Source organism: Salmo salar, chromosome ssa14 (assembly GCF_905237065.1).
Source record: "Salmo salar chromosome ssa14, Ssal_v3.1, whole genome shotgun sequence".
NCBI lineage: Eukaryota > Metazoa > Chordata > Actinopteri > Salmoniformes > Salmonidae > Salmo > Salmo salar.
This window is the reverse complement of record NC_059455.1, coordinates 67,345,464-67,362,615: the sequence shown is the minus strand read 5'-3', so window position 1 is coordinate 67,362,615 and position 17,152 is coordinate 67,345,464. Positions and strand designations below refer to the sequence as shown.

At 43.6% G+C, this 17,152-nt stretch overlaps 1 protein-coding gene across 14 annotated transcripts in view; it reads right to left on the bottom strand.

The window, feature by feature from the left end:
• The window catches only part of LOC106569872 (semaphorin-4A), a 51,679-nt gene that overhangs the window by 9,892 nt on the left and 24,635 nt on the right, over window positions 1-17,152 (bottom strand). For 12 of the 14 annotated variants that reach the window (XM_045694721.1, XM_014141576.2, XM_014141574.2 and 9 more), the window contains 4 exons: window positions 5,643-5,803; window positions 5,075-5,134; window positions 2,434-2,532; window positions 916-1,021 (listed from right to left, as the gene is read on the bottom strand). In XM_045694721.1, coding sequence (XP_045550677.1) covers window positions 916-1,021; window positions 2,434-2,532; window positions 5,075-5,134; window positions 5,643-5,803 — 426 coding nt within the window. Of the gene's footprint in view, window positions 1-915; window positions 1,022-2,433; window positions 2,533-5,074; window positions 5,135-5,642; window positions 5,804-12,217; window positions 12,346-17,152 lie in introns of all 14 variants that reach the window. The other 2 variants (XM_045694726.1, XM_045694724.1) reach the window with 1 other exon arrangement.

The window sequence follows — 17,152 nt, the reverse complement described above, 5'->3', positions numbered from 1 at the left end:
TTGGAGACAGATTCTGCTGGGGACAGATTCTCACAATCAGTCAAAATTAAAAACGGTAAGTGAAATCACAATCTTGAAAACATAAAATGTTAATTATGGCCATTGGCAGATTTATAGGCCTGATCAGGATGCATATGCAAAACTGCTGCCCACCCTCCTGTAACGTTTGCTAGGAGTCACGTCGCCCACATAACGATAAAGACATCAGGCCAAGGATTTATTAACAAGAGGATTATCAGCGTCTGCTCTTCCTCGCTCTCACACAATCACAGATTAAAACAGCACCACGTTGTCATGGCAATCTCCACCACCTTCACGCACACTATTCTTAACCCTACAATGAGACGGGACAAATATGACGACATTGAAGAGACCAAGCAGTTCACATGGATCCCTATCCCCTAGGCACTCCTGTAGAGCTGAAAGGATTGGATTGGTTCAAGCAATATGTGAATTGCTTCATGTTGCCTTCTCATTGGTTGGGTAAATTTTTTTTGCCATATAACTCAGACCTGTCAAACCCTTTCAGATCTCAGGAGTAGACACCAGTATACCATGATATCGTTGGTTCCGTTCAGTGCATTGAAAGCCATTGGGTTGAGTGATTACATTGACTGGAGCTCCGACCACAATGGAACACTTCCTGGAGAATGTGTAAGGCTATGTCGTCATCATTGCCCATTTTACATTTACATTTTAGTCATTTCGCAGACGCTCTTATCCAGAGCGACTTACAGTAGTGAATGCATACATTTCCCCCCCGTACTGGTCCCCCGTGGGAATCGAACCCACAACCCTGGCGTTGCAAACACCATGCTCTACCAACTGAGCCACACGGGACCAAATTGCCCTTTGCCAATTATAATTCCTTGTTCACTTGGCTACCCCCTCCACTTCCCGTGAGTCATCTCTTACCGACTGTGATGGCCGAGTTACGTTGGTAGGGGTCGTAGGGGCAGCGACCTCTGCCCTCCTCTGGCTTTCCACTGGGGCTCGTCACCAGGGAGAACGTCTCAGAGTTCTGTAAGGAAAAGAGCAGAGCAGGGTCACACCACAGGTCATGACTCATGAGGAAGCCTACTTTAATCCATGTTTAGTGCAGTTTCATCTAAGACCATAAGAGTTACAGACCTGCTACACTGGACACTTCATTTTCTGCTGAGCATATGCCACGAGTAATACCCTCCCCATAGTCAATTAATCATGCTACAATGGCCGTATGAGCGACGCGTCCTTTTGAAGCGTGACAGTAGGCTTGGAGTCTATTTTCTGCTAATTGAACATCGGCTCATGAGGGTAAATACTTGATTAAGTGGCTTGAGCTGCCAGTGTAGCTGCTAAAAACCTACAAGTGTTAGGCTACTAGAGATCGTAACCTCTCCTGTACAACCTGGCTGAAATGTAAAAATGACTACTAAAGAAACACATGCTTCTTTGACGCTAAAGGACGCTTAATTCTAGCTAAGTATATAAAGGAGCAACCGAATTGTCTTTATCTATACCATAGATGGAGATAGATACAAGTGTAGCCCAGTCTTGGGAATCATTATATGTGAGGGATGTCCTGTCTGAGTAGCCTGGCTAGCGTTGGCTATGTGAGTGTAGTAGAGCAAAGCTGCCAGCATCAACATGACCCGAGTTAACAAGCTGGACTGGTGGTCACGCGAGGATCCAGTCTCTTAAACATAGACACCAGTATACCATGACGTGCATGATATCGTTCATCACACAGAAATGCACACACACACACACACAGTCTCAGCCCCTGGGCATCACACTCAGGGGGCGAGCCAGCAGAGTACGAAAACATTGCTGGGGCTGGTTGTTGAGCTCAGTACTGCACATATATAACTGGATTAAGAAATTAATCAACCTCGTGTGAAGCACCGGCACGCACGTTTCTGAGCAAAAAAATGACCTACAGCCGTGATGTGCTTGGCACTAATGTCGTTGCCATTTAATATCTAATATGGGTTTACTGTACAGCCCATGACCAAGCACCATTACCCTCTGAAGAGAGTTGGAGAAGATACTCAGTGGGTGGGCGAGAGGAAGTGATAGATGGAACAAAAAAAATGAATAGAAAGAGAGTGAGGAAGGCAGTGACGAAAGGAGAGAACAAATAGGGATTAAAAACAACCAATAAAATAAGTCAGACAGTGATAAATGCAAGATTGTGCGGGATGAATACTAAAACCTGTTAAGTTCTTGTTCTCCTCACTACTTGCCCTTGAGTACACTGCTTGGATAACACTGAATCATACATTCGGTGACGATAAAGCTTGTTTTTATTTGAATATGAGTATGAGAAAAGTATTTTAAGAAGATAATCTATGTAGGTGTGGGTTACAATATACTGTACTAATGTATGTCACCCCAGTAAAAGATTAGAGTAAAAGAAACATGGAGAAGGAGAAAAGAAGAGTATCTTACGATGTAGGTGCAGCGTGGGCTGAAGGTGAAGGTTCCACAGGCGTACATGTGCGTGGAGTTGAGGAACTGCAGCACCCGGATGAAGTTGGGACAGTCCGTCTGAAGGGGGGGGACCGAAAGAAGGGACAAGATGGAGACGGATAACTTTTTTTTTTTTTTTTTAAACAGTGCAAATAACTAGGTACAGTTCCTAGAAATGTGAGTGCAGGGAGAGATGGAGAAAACCAAGACAGGTTAATGTTGTAAAACGGTTTCCTAATCCTGGTCCTTAAGGCACACTGTGTGCTACTGCCTGTCACGCCAGTCTACACAATACTCTTGTTCTAGGAATTGTAGAATTTAAACTTTGGCCAAACTTTGATAGGTGATAGCCAAGCCAAATAAATAAACCTCCAAAACACAATGAACATCCAGAACTGGGTGACCCTGCAACAAAGCTCAGTCTGCCTAAAGATAGCGGGTAAGGGGGAGGGAGCACCGTTAGCCCTGGTAACCCTAATCCTATTACTTAGTTTAATGGAGCCACATGTGGAGGCTTACTTCATGGAAGACCTACATTACAATAAGCCATGGCAGTTCCTTGTTTCTGACCCAACAACGTTCATTCTGATGAAGGCCATTGGCGGCCGAAACGTCATGTTTTTAACTTGAATTAGATCAATTGTGAAGTTCTTATTGCGAGAATTGCGCATATTCTCCCCCACCACACACACACTCAGACCCGCTTGCTTCGCATCATTTCTTTATCCCTCTGTAAGATATAACTTATCATAGCTCCTTCCTCAATCCTTAATCATGGGATATGGGGCACGTTGGTAATTATGACACATATTTACCTTCGTGCATAAAGCTGTGCAAGGTACCTTCGTGTATAAGCTCCTGCATAACCTTTGAAGAGGATCAAGTCTATATTATATAATGGAATTGGTCTTTCTTTGTATGCATGGCCATTGCTCATCTGATTTATACTATGGATGTGTATAGAATGGCTCTGTTTGACCTGTCACAGAGGAAGATGTGTCAAATGTAGCTAAGCCCATTGCCTGTGACGCAACGTCAGGGGTCATGTTAAGAGTTCAGAAATCTGCATTTTCAAAACACAGACCGTCCCAAAAAATCTGTGTTTTAAAGCATTTCACCTGCATTTTATTTTGAAAGTCAACCGTTTGTCTTCAATAGAGTGATCAGGGGTGTGCAACTATACTTTTTCTTCACAGTAAATACAACAGTACAACACATTCGGCAGAAAATAGCTTCATCAGATGAGAACAGAAGTGCAACTATTCGGCTAGCAGCTACACAAGTAAACGCGTTCACAATGAAAAACTATGCATGGCCATCATATTTCTAAAGTTGATCAAAAGAAAGTAGCCATTTACATTTACTAATGTTTTGCTTGAAGTTAATCTTGCATTTTACCGGAGAAAGTAGGATACACATAGCAAAGTACCAGAGAAAAGTAGCTATACATCGGTCAGAGTGCTGTCTGTTAAAAGAATGCCTGTTTGTGAATTCTCATCCAAGTGGAGAAGTGCAACTGAAACCCAACGTTAGTCTGATGCTGAACAGAAACTAGAATAAGAAGCGTTTTAGATCCGTGTTTACAAAATGCAGCAAGACATTTCTTACGCGTTTTATCTTCTGTGAAAAACGCAGATTTCTGCATTAACGCGAACCCTGTACCTACAGGTCCATAGGTCTGCTAATCCCTATTGGCTAAGACCATCTTGTATCAACTTCCTCCTTTTGTATTGCAAACACATTAACGGCCAGGAAGCCGGTGTAAGTTATCCAATCAATCAAATAGCAAAAAAAAAATTACAGTCTTGGTGGGGTGGATAGTCGTCGTCTTGGTGGGGTGGATAGTCGTTGTCTTGGTGGGGTGGATAGTCGTCTTGGTGGGGTGGATAGTCGTCTTGGTGGGGTGGATAGTCGTCTTGGTGGGGTGGATAGTCGTCTTGGTGGGGTGGATAGTCGTCTTGGTGGGGTGGATAGTCGTCTTGGTGGGGTGGATAGTCGTCTTGGTGGGGTGGATAGTCGTCTTGGTGGGGTGGATAGTCGTCTTGGTGGGGTGGATAGTAGTCTTGGTGGGGTGGATAGTAGTCTTGGTGGGGTGGATAGTAGTCTTGGTGGGGTGGATAGTAGTCTTGCTGAGGTAGATAGTAGTCTTGGTGGGGTGGATAGTCGTCTTGGTGGGGTGGATAGTAGTCTTGGTGGGGTGGATAGTAGTCTTGCTGAGGTAGATAGTAGTCTTGCTGAGGTAGATAGTAGTCTTGGTGGGGTGGATAGTAGTCTTGGTGGGGTGGATAGTAGTCTTGGTGGGGAGGATAGTAGTCTTGGTGGGGTGGATAGTAGTGGAATGCAACGACAGCTGTGCCTCCGGTGAGTCATGTTTATCCTCCCTAACACCGACCCGCTTGCCCAGACTTATATCGCCCCACCTACTTGCTTTGTTGTTTTAGTCATTTCTAATTCTAATGTATTAAGTTATTATTTAAGTTCCAAAGTTCAAATTAAGTGCTATTGAAAAGCCTTGCGATATTAATTGCCTGGCCAAGATCAAATCTAGGGGGAAACACTTGGCAGCATGTGGCATTAATAACGCTAAATGGGTGGATTGTATGAGCCAGGGTTAACTTGCCTTTTTCTTGCCCTTCATGGAGCATTCGTCCAGGTCCTTCTCTGAGGGGGACCAGTCCAGCTGAGAGAAGGATGAAGGGAGAGAGGTCAGTGATAAGACTGTTGAACCAGCTGTGTTTGTGTTTCACATGACAACCGCTGGACTAAGCCACTGGAGGGGGACATTTTCTGCAGCATAGACAGGCTCCAGGCAGTGTTGAATATTTCCCAATAGAAAACTGCTGATCCGATATAGCCTGCATGAACTGTAGGGCTTAAGTATTTTCCCACAAAATCTGGTGGTCCCGTGTGGCTCAGTTGGTAGAGCATGGTGTTTGCAACGCCAGGGTTGTGGGTTCGTTTCCCACGGGGGACCAGTACGAAAAAAAGAAACAGTAGTGAATGCATACATTTCATACTTTAAGTTGCTCTGGATAAGAGCGACTAAATGACTAAAATGTAAATGTATGAACTTTAAAGCTTATGGGGTCTATAAAGCTTCATGAAGTCTCATAAAGCTCATAATACTACGTTAATAACATCTTGATAACACGGGTGTAAATGTCAACAGTAAAATGTCAACCCCGCACCTTGCTCCTCATCACAATGGCGTCCTCCTGGCTGACATCCAATGAGAGAACTGCGTTCCGCGCCCCCACAAACAGCGTGTCGCCGTCGTCGCTTAGCAACAGTGTGGTGGTGTTGCCGACGTCCGAGCTGTCGAAGCGGCTGAGACGCCTCCCGGGTGTACCTGTCAGGCAATAGATTCAAGTGAAAGGCATTAGGCTTCCCTTTCACGTTCAAAATGAAGTGCATACAGATAGAACTGGACCTTCATATAAACCAAGGAGTATCATACGGCTCAGATAGTTGGAACATGGGGTCAGCCCCACAAAGGTCGTGGGTTCAAATCCCGCATATGCTATCCACGTTGGATTCGAGTGCTAGTAAATGGTCTACAAGAATATTAGCTTAGGCCTAAATTTTCAGCAGCAGAAATGTCAAATCAAATGTTATTTGTCACACGCGCGGAATACAACAGGTAGACCTTACAGTGAAATGCTTACTTACAAGCCCTTAACCAACAATGCAGTTAAGAAAAATAAGTGTTAAGTGAAAAAAATAGATAAGTATTATACATTTTTTTTATAAATAATTCAAGAACAGCAGTAAAATAACAGAGAGGCTATATACAGGGGATACCGGTACAGAGTCAATGTGCATGGGTACAGGTGAGTTGAGGTAATATGTACATGTAGGTAGAGGTAAAGTGACTATGCATAGATAATAAACAGAGAGTAGCAGGGGGGGGACCTAGACTTGACGCTCCGGTACCGCTTGCAGTGCGGTAGCAGAGAGAACAGTCTATGACTAGGGTGGCTGGAGTCTGACAACTTTTAGGGCCTTCTTCTGACACCACCTGTTATAGAGGTCCTGAATGGCAGAAAGCTTGGCCCCGGTGATGTACTGGGCCGTACACACTACCCTCTGTAGTGCCCTGCGGTCGGAGGCCGAGCATTTGCCATACCAGGCAGTGATGCAACCAGTCAGGGTGCTCTCAATGGTGCAGCTGTAGAACTTTCTGAGGATCCATGGCAAATCTTTTCAGTCTCCTGACAGGCAATAGGCTTTGTCGTGCCCTCTTCACGACTGTCTTGGTGTGTTTGGACCATGATAGTTTTTTGTGATGTGGACCCCAAGGAACTTGAAGCTCTCAACCTGCTCCACTACAACCCCGTCGATGAGAATTGGAGCGTGCTCGGTGCTCTTTTTCCTGTAGTCCACAATCATCCCCTTTGTCTTGATCACGTTGAGGGAGAGGTTGTTGTCCTGGCACCACACGGCCAGGTCTCTGATCTCCTCCCTATAGGCCGTCTCATTATTGTCGGTGATCAGGCCTACCACTGTGTCGTCGGCAAACTTGGCACCAAACCGTAACTACACTTTACTAGGCCTATAGCCTAGACTACATAAAAAGCCTACATATTTTTTAAACATTGAATAATCATTATCCAGCACAGAATATCTATAAAGACTTAGGATTTAGTCTACTCCAGGGAAAGAGTAGTCTCGTTCTAAAGTTTCAATGATATACAACTGCAGCCATTTTCACACGAGGACACGCGATATAATGTCCTACTAACTAGACTATATTAACCTGCTCAGATTGAGTGTCGAGACAGAACCGACATTCATGAATTTCGTACTAATTTCATTAACCTTTTCCATACGCTGCCTTGTTCCATGCACTCTCCAATTTCATTTGGACTGGAGGCCCTTAAGCAGTGCGCTATGAAAGATGGGGAATAGCACACGAGAGGTAAACACACACTAAGTACAGTACTGAAGAAAGTACAGAACAAACTCTTAAAGTAAAGACCATCCCATGGCCTTTAGCCAATTACAATAACTCAACCCACTTGCCTATTAGGTAGAGCCATTTGTAAAAAAAAATTAAAATAAAACTGTAGGCATGCATTCTCTGTAAAAAGCACTCTGAACACCGAATGGAACAGAGATGTCATGTTTGAATTCCTCTGTTAGAGAGGAGAGAGAGACTGACTCAATACATGGAACGGTTTGCGTTGGGGATGCACGATATAATCGGAATCAGCCAATATTAGCTAAAAATGCCAACATCAGTATCGGCCCGATGTCTAGTTTAACGCCGATGTGAAAAACGGATGTCAAAGCTGACGTGCATACCTATATAATGTAGGTACATTACGTAATGACGCCACGTGATGCTGCCACCACCATACGGTGAAGCATGGTGGTGGCAGCATCATGCTGTGGGATGTTTTTCAGTGGCAGGGACTGGGAGAATAGTCAGGATCGAGGCAAAGCTGAATGAAGTAAAGTACAGAGAGATCCTTGATGAAAACCTGCTCCAGAGCGCTCAGGACCTCAGACTGGGGCAAAGGTTCACCTTCCAACAGGACAACAAGCACACAGCCAAGACAACGCAGGAGTGGCTTCGGGACGCAGCAGTGGCTTCGGGACAAGTCTCTGAATGTCCTTGAGTGGCCCAGCCAGAGCCCGGACTTGAACCCGATCGAACATCTCTGGAAAGACCTGAAAATAGCTGTGCAGCAACGCTCCTCATCCAACCTGACAGAGCTTGAGAGGATCTGCAGAAAATAATGGGACAAACTCCCCAAATACAGGTGTGTCACGCTTATAGCGTCATACCCAAAAATACTTGATGCTGTAATCACTGCCAAAGGTGCTTCAACAAAGTACTGAGTAAAGGGTCTGAATACTTGCATAAATGTGATATATATATATATATATATTTTTTTTTTTATAAATTAGCAAATATTTCAAAACAATCTGTTTAGCTTTGTCATTACGAGGTTGTGTGTGTAGATTGATGAGACAAAATAAATAAATATGAATACTTTCCGAAGGCACTGTACATCTTGAAAACTTGATGCTGACATGCAAAACATTTTGGGACTATATCAACAACGGACTAATAAAATATAAACAGTTGAAGTCGGAAGTTTACAGACACCTTATCCAAATACATTTAATCTCAGTTTTTCACAATTCCTGACATTTAATCCTAGTAAAAATTCCCTGTCTTAGGTCAGTTAGGATCATCACTTTATTTTAATAATCTGAAATGTCTGAATAATAGTAGAGAGAATGATTTCAGATCATTTATTTCATCACATTCCCAGTGGGTCATAAGTTTACATACACTCAATTGGTATTCGGTAGCATTGCCTTTAAATTGTTTTTGGGTCAAACGTTTCAGGTAGCCTTCCACAAGCTGCCCACAATAAGTTGGGTGAATTGTGGCCCATTCCTCCTGACAGAGCTGGTGTAACTGAGTCAGGTTTGTAGGCCTCCTTGCTCGCACACGCCTTTTCAGATCTGCCCACAAATGTTCTATAGGATTGAGGTCAGGGCTTTGTGATGGCCACTCCAATACCTTGGACTTTGTTGTCCTCAAGCCATTTTGACACAACTTTGGAAGTATGCTTGGGGTCATTGTCCATTTGGAAGACCCATTTGCGACCAAGCTTTAACTTCCTGATTGATGTCTTGAGATGTTCCTTCAATATATCCACATACTTTTCCATCATCATGATGCCATCTATTTTGTGAAGTGCACCAGTCCCTCCTGCAGCAAAGCACCACCACAACATGATGCTGCCACCCCCGTGCTTCACGGTTGGGATGGTGTTCTTCGGCTTGCAAGCCTCCCCTTTTTCCTCCAAACATAACGATAGTCATTATGGCCAAACAGTTCTATTTTTGTTTTATCAGACCAGAGGACATTTCTCCAAAAAGTACAATCTTTGTCCCCATGTGCAGTTGCAAACTGTAGTCTGGCTTTTTTAATGGCGGTTTTGGAACAGTGGATTCTTCCTTGCCGAGGTCTTGGCTGATTTATTTTGATTTTCCCATGATGTGAAGTAAAGAGGCACTGAGTATGAAGGTAGGCCTTGAAATACAGCCGCAGGTACACCTCCAATTGACTCAAATTATGTCAATTAGCCTATCAGAAGCTTCTAAAGCCATGAAATAATTTTCTGGAATTGTCCAAGCTGTTTAAAAGGCACAGGCAACTTAGTGTCTGTAAACTTCTGACCCACTGGAATTGTGATACAGTGAATTATAAGTGAAATAATCTGTCTGTAAACAAGACTTGTCATGCACAAAGTAGATGTCCTAACCGACTTGCCAAAACTATAGTTTGTTAACAAGAAATTGTATGCAGTGGTTGAAAAACGAGTTTTAATGACTCCAACCTAAGTGTATGTAAACTTCCGACTTCAACTGTATATATATATATAATTTATTTTTGAAATCGACAGAGCTTCACAATGACAGCTTTGTGTTCAGTGATTGCGAAAGGTGCCTGTGTATGTGTGACATTGAGCTGACGAACAACGCACAAAGCCACTTCCTGCTTAGGGAAGTATTGCTGGTGAGGAGATGAGATCTCGGTTTTATAAGAGATAAGATAAAGAGATTTGGAGTGATATGCTAACACAACAGCGGAAACATCCATGTACCGCGGCTCAACCTTACGGCTAGCTATTGAATGCATGCACAGAAACATACACAGTCCTTACTCAAACATGGCCACACATAAAACAGGTGTTTAAAACACACACACACACACACACCCTTTAAATTTAAACACAGACCTTGATTTAAACACAGCACAATTGCATGCGTGTATAGGGATCTATACGTGTGGATGCCTAAATTGTTCTAACACTTCTGCTTACTGAACAGAGGCACTGCCATCCAGAATACTGTTATAATCTGTTACAATACCTCCTGTGAAGAGAGACCGCGTAAGCCTGGGGCATCAGAAGTTACAAAACGACAAAACATTGACAACATTAATGAGACTTGAACAATAAGTGCTGTGAGTGAACCCAACAAACAGCTTTAGGCAATTCCTCAAAACCAGTCAACAGCCAAACTGATTACATTGATCAGGCCTATTTCACACTTTTCACAGAAATTGTTATTTTTGAAGACTTGTGAATGCATTCGTTCGGCTTTCCTGGGTTCACAGCTGTCAGACACACGGCTGGTGGACAAGACCAGTTGCTCTTGAACTCTGAAGAGTAGTTTTTGAAACAGTACAAAGTTTGGTGGAATATGGGTTTACTCTGTATGAGCTGCAGTGAAAATAACGTGGTGATTTGACTGGTTTGTGTCATTGTAGCAGAGAGTTTAGGAACCATTTACATCCACCACGATACTTAGCACCCTAGAATCAATGCAACGATCACACGACTGAATCATAAAGATGTTAAAAATGATGCTTTTGAGAAGTATTCTCTTCAAGTCTTAATTTCCTTGCAATGAAAGCAAATTCTACCTCTGGGTTCACAAAGGTTATGCAATCTGAATATTTTATGCAGTAACGTCCTCAAATTAGTCATGTATTCAGCCAATATATGTTTTGAACAGACTACAGCCCTACATGAAAAATATGTGATTCCAGTTGAAAATGTTGGTGTTAATGTAGCTAAGGCAGTCAACACTTGCCATTAGGCCTTGGGCAAGGTGGCCTCAGGAGCATTTGCCACCCCTCTAGTTTAACACTGGTTTCATTGTGTGCAAGGTCACCTTTCACCACTCCGTCCTTCTCCAAGCTCTGTTAGCGGGAGACGTCTCGCAAAAAAACACCACCTCGGCGATCAAGGTAATTGTTTGTCCTCCATGCCCACCCCACCTATGAAGTGGCTCTTTCCAGGCCCTGGGCACACAGTCCTCCTTTGTTGTGGAGGTCATGAGAAAACCGCTTCAGCTTAGGAGTTAGTGGAGAACGTGAAACAGCAAAAATCAACTGTTGCTTGTTTGTCTGGGCAAAGCCTCCTCCACACGGCCTTACTCAGGACCCCTGTGAATCCCTTGCCAAGCTTGTTGGGGTTGCGGACTACATTTCACTTGAACGGTTGCCAAGGACTGTTTGCTTTACTCCTCGGGCCTCATGAGACTTGATCTGTGTGAAGTCATGCTCTGCAGAGATTTTTTAGGTCTGCAAGGGTGTGGAGTCTGTATGATTCATCTGGCCATGCATGGGTGTGAGTGAGAGAGTGCAAGAGTGTGGCGTGTTTGTGGGGGAAAATCAGCCAACGGCCATCATTCATACCCAGCCCATCTGAGCGTAAAGGACCTTTGAGGTTGTGGGAAAAACTTCCAGTGTGCTGTTTTCCCACCCCAGGGAGAGAGAGATGTGCCCAGTAATGATGAGTGTGGTCTATGCTTCAACAGGTATGTGCTCCTCCACTGGGACTCTCACTCACGGAAGTGGTTGCGCCAGGAAATGGGAGGATGGCAATACACATTCATTAATTAAGGAGTGAGAGATATGCCCTGTGAGAGGACATTTCCAGGGGAGAGAGAAGACAGTAATAGAAATTCCACTCACTTTCTTTTGGTATTTTTTTTTTCTCCATTAGTCCACTGTTGATACAGTCCCAAAATGTTGTGCATCTCAGCAATCAAGTTTTCAAGATATAGGACTTTCAAAAACCGGACTATAATGATGTGGCAAGTTACAAATAGCTTTTTGACAGTAATTATCTTGAAAACTTGATTGCTATTTTGTGACTGTGTCAACAGTGGACTAACACATTCATTTTTACAACTCCTGGACATGAAAGTTTGTGTTGCGTTAAAATACCTGTCTGAAAGGCACCACCCCCTCACCTCAGGGTGTGATATGGGTTGTCTCTCTCTCGGGTGCTCAGTTCTGGTTAATCCAGGAAGAACTGGACTCAGGCCAAGCTATTTGTGTTCCAGATCTCAGTGCTGTGTACACAAACACACACGATGGTCAGACACGAGGTTTGACAGTGAACATTTGATCAGCACCAATCATGTTAGATGTGTTTAGTCACAACCAACAGTCTCTTCTCAGCCTCCCAGGCAAAGCCATAGACAGGGGTTCCCAAACGTTTTTGGCCAGGACCCCATTTTCATATCAAAATTGTTTTGCGACCCCACCATGTAAAAAAAAAAGTTATGTAATCAACGGCCAATGTTTACTTCTTTAATTGGGGCTATTACAAACAGTCTATTACAAATCAGTCTGACAGTACTTTTGATAGTATTTCAATCTGAAGGAAATATGGTTTGAAGTGACTGAAATGCATCAGAAAGGTATTGGGAAGTTCAGAAGATCATCATAATGGTGTATGATTTTCTACAGCATGTAGCTACACTACAGCAGAAGCTACTCTTCCTGGGGTCTGGCAAAATTAAGGCAGTTATACAATTTCAAAAACATTACAGAATTCATAACACACTACGTGTGTGCCCTCAGGCCCCTACTCCACTACCACATATCTACAACTCAAAATCCATGTGTAAGTGTGTGTGTATAGTGCATATGTTATCGTGTGTATGTATGCATGCGTCTGTGCCTATGTTTGTGTTACTTCACAGTGCCGCTGTTCCATAAGGTGTATTTTTACCTGCTTTTTAAATCTGACTCTACTGCTTGCATCAGTTACCTGATGTGGAATCGAGTTCCATGTAGTCATGGCTCTATGTAGTACTGTGCGCCACCCATAGACTGTTCTGGACTTGAGGACTGTGAAGAGACCTCTGGTGGCATGTCATGTGGGGTATGCATGGGTGTCCGAGCTGTGTGCTAGTATTTTAAAAACAGACAGCTCAGTGACTTCAGCTTGTCAACACCTCTTACAAAAACAAGTAATGAGGAAGTCAATCTCTCTTCCACTTTGAGCCATGAGAGTGACATGCATGTTATTAATGTTAGCTCTCTGTGTGCATCCAAGGGCCAGCCGTGCTGCCCTGTTCTGAGCCAACTGCAATTTTCCCAAGTCCCTCTGTGGCACCTGACCACACAACTGAACATTAGTCGAGGTGCAACAAAACCAGGGCCTGTCGGACATGCCTTGCTTATAGTGTTAAGGCAGAGCAGCGCTTTATTATGGACAGACCTCTCCCCATCTTAGCTATTGTTGTATCAATGTTTTGACCAATAGAGTTTAAAATCCAGGGTTACTCTAAGGAGTTTAGTCACCTCAACTTGCTCATTTTCAACATTATTCATTACGAAATGTAGTTGAGGTTTAGTAAATGATTTGTCCCAAATACAATGCTTTTAGTTTTGGAAATATTTAGGACTAACTTATTCATTGCTACCCATTCTGAAACTAACTGCAGCTCTTTGTTAAGTGTTTCAGTCATTTCAGTTGCTGTAGTAGCTGACATTTAGTGTTGAGTCATCTGCATACATAGACACACTGGCCTTACTCAAAGCCAGTGGCATGTCATTGGTAAAGATTGAAAAAAAAGCAAGGGACCTAAAAAGCTACCCTGGGGAATTCCTGCTTCTACCTGGATTATGTTTGAGGCTTCCATTAAAGAACACCCTCTGTGTTCTGTTAGACAGGTAACTTTTTATCCCCATTATAGCATTTTTTTTTACATTTTACATTTTAGTCATTTAGCAGACGCTCTTATCCAGAGCGACTTACAGTAGTGAGTGCATACATTTCATACATTTTTTCCGTACTGGTCCCCCGTGGGAATCGAACCCACAACCCTGGCGTTGCAAACACCATGCTCTACCAACTGAGCCACACAGGGGGTGTAAAGCCATAACACAAGTTTTTCCAGCAGCTGACTGATCGATCATGTCAAAAGCTGCACTGAAGTCTAACAAGACAGCCCCCACAATCATTTTAACATCAATTTCTCTCAGCCAATCATCAGTCATTTGTGTACGTGCCGTGCTTGTCGAGTGTCCTTCCCTATAAGCGTGCTGAAAGGCTGTTGTCAATTTGTTACTGTGAAATAGCATTGTATCTGGTCAAATAAAAAATCCAGAAGTTTACTAAGGGCTGGTAACAGGCTGATTGGTCGGCTATTTAAGCCAGTAAAGGGGGCTTTACTATTCTTGGGTAGCGGAATGGCTTTAGCTTCCCTCCAGGCCTGAGGGCACACACTTTCTAGTAGGCTTAAATAGACGATATGGCAAATAGGAGTGGTAATATCGTCCGCTATTATCCTCAGTAACTTTCCATCCAGATTGTCAGACCCCAGTTACTTGTCATTGTTGATAGATGAATCATTTTGTCACCTCTTCCACACTGACTTTACAGAATTTAAAAGTACAATTCTTGTCTTTCATAATTTGGTCAGATATTGTAGGGAAACAGAAGACACATACATGTTCAGTGAACACACATCGTTCAGTGAAGGGTCATAATATTTTGTAGCTTAAACCTTCCAAAAGATAGAGGCGAATTTGTTAGAAGAAAAAAATGCTCTGTTTATTACAACCTCATCTAGTGGCAACCGGAGGTTACAGACGTAAACCCTGTTTAAAGAACCAACACTGCCATAGATCCTTCCCCACCCCCTCATCCTCAAGCAAGGACAGATCCTCACCCTACCCCACCCTAACTCCACCCAGCAGCTGTAGGCTCAGGCTGGGCCAAGAGGTACTGTATTATGGAAGCACGCTACATTAGGTTTTACTCTCGTGCTGTTCTCTTTTTCACAAATACCAAAAGAAAGTTTGAGTGGATTATTCCTTTAAGCCAACAGCTTCAGTGGCCCGGTCTTTCTCATATGTTGTTTCTCTCTCACCCACAGTTGCTCTCTTTGTCTCCTCTCACTTTTTCCCTCTCCCCCTGGACATTTTCTCTCACAGGGCATTTCTCTCTCACACTGATTACTGGGCACATCTCCCTCTCCCTGGGGTGTGCAAAAAGCACACTGGAAGATTCTCCCACAACCTCAAAGTTCCTCTACACTCAGAACGAAAGTTCACAAAAATACACACACAGGTCTTTCTCAGTCTGACTGGGGTGGGTATGAATGATGTCCGTTGGCTAATGACCCCTACAAACACGCCACACTCTTGCAATCTCTCACACACACCCATGCATGGCCAGATGAATCATCACAGACTCCACACCCTTGCAGGCACGCGCTGAGACGTAAACTCTCTGCAGATCATGGCTTCACACAGATCAAGTCTCATGAGGCCCGAGGAGTAAAGCAAACAGTCCTTGGCAACCGTTCAAGTGAAATGTAGTCCGCAACCCCAACAACCTTGGCAAGGGATTCACAGGGGTCCTGAGTAAGGCCGTGTGGAGGAGGCCTTGCCCAGACAAACTGTTGATTTTGCTGTTTCACGTGCCTTCAGACAAGTATTTTAACGCAACACAGCTGGAGCGGAAGATGGGGCAGGATACCAGCTAAAGAGATGAGTTTACATTTAAAGAGTCACATTGACTTCACTTGAAATAGTAAAATAACAAAGTTTCGTATGTAGAAGTCCAAAACATCTGTGAGCTCCTTACCTGTGAATACAAACGTAACACTTCACATTGCAGAATTAGCCATGCGAGACATTTGACAGAGGGAGTGAATACTGCATTTCCTGACTACGGTGTTGATCTATGGGTCATGTATCATGGGTTGGTTACTCATGAATGAGCAACGGCTGGGCTACTGTGTGAGCAGTCACCCATTTAGAAAGACAGTGAAGTGGGGGTTGCGCAACACGGCAGATAAGACCTGTCATCCTGGGGATTAGGAGGGATCCCGTCCCGTACCTGTCAATGCGCGTCATCATCCCTCAGCTATCTGGACACACATACAGACACACACAGGGGTTCAAGACTCGTCTCAGTGAGGAAATTAAGAGACCTCAGTGGAAACTATTCCTAAGAGATTATTTTCACTCTCACACACTGAACACAATTGTGGACACAGGACTCATGTTTCTCCCTTTCTCTTGGCAATTTGATGCCCTTTTCAATCTAAATAACTACCGTAATCGATTTGTAATGATATCAACACTTGTGTGATTCCTTGTGTCACACTCCAATAAAACATCATTCACTAAAACTTGTGTATCTATAAAATGTGTGTGGGTGTGTGCGCACGCATGTGTACACAACTCGTGTTCCACATGTGGCGTGACGGCTACTACATTAGTGGCTGGCTCCAGCCGACTGAGGCCCCACTGTCTGAGGCCCCACTGTCTGAGGCCGAGTGGTTAAGTAAAGCCTGATGGAAATGGAGATGAGCGAGTTTGCAAACAGCAGAAATGTACTACCCGAGGGCATTTCCTCAAGACCAACGAGACGAGGAACTCCAAAAATCCTCATGTCAACACAACAAAAAATGAGTGAGTTCTGTAAAGTGATAGTCAGGTCTTCGCCGATGGCCAACTCAAACACTATTCTGTGGAATTCTAAACAGCACAGAGTAGGGTCGCAAGGAGTTTAGCTTGTAAACGTGGTTGTCTATCTCAACCATGTCTCCTGGTTCTCACACTATCAACAATTTGTCTGTACTCATTTAGCTAACAGAGAGTGAGCAGAAAGCACATTCTTCACAAATTAGTTTCTGCACCTGCCCTGAACACCTGAGGTAAACATTTCTACACCATATTCTTAAAATGAGGCAATTCTCTTGCATTTGTAAAAGGGTATCTTTTTTTTTTTTATCTCAATGTAACTACAGCAGAGTTAGACCAGATATTGGGGTTAATAGGCTATGCCTGGAAAACTGGGAGAAAAGCATAAAATACTTATTATACTGACTTGACCACAGGTCTAACATACTG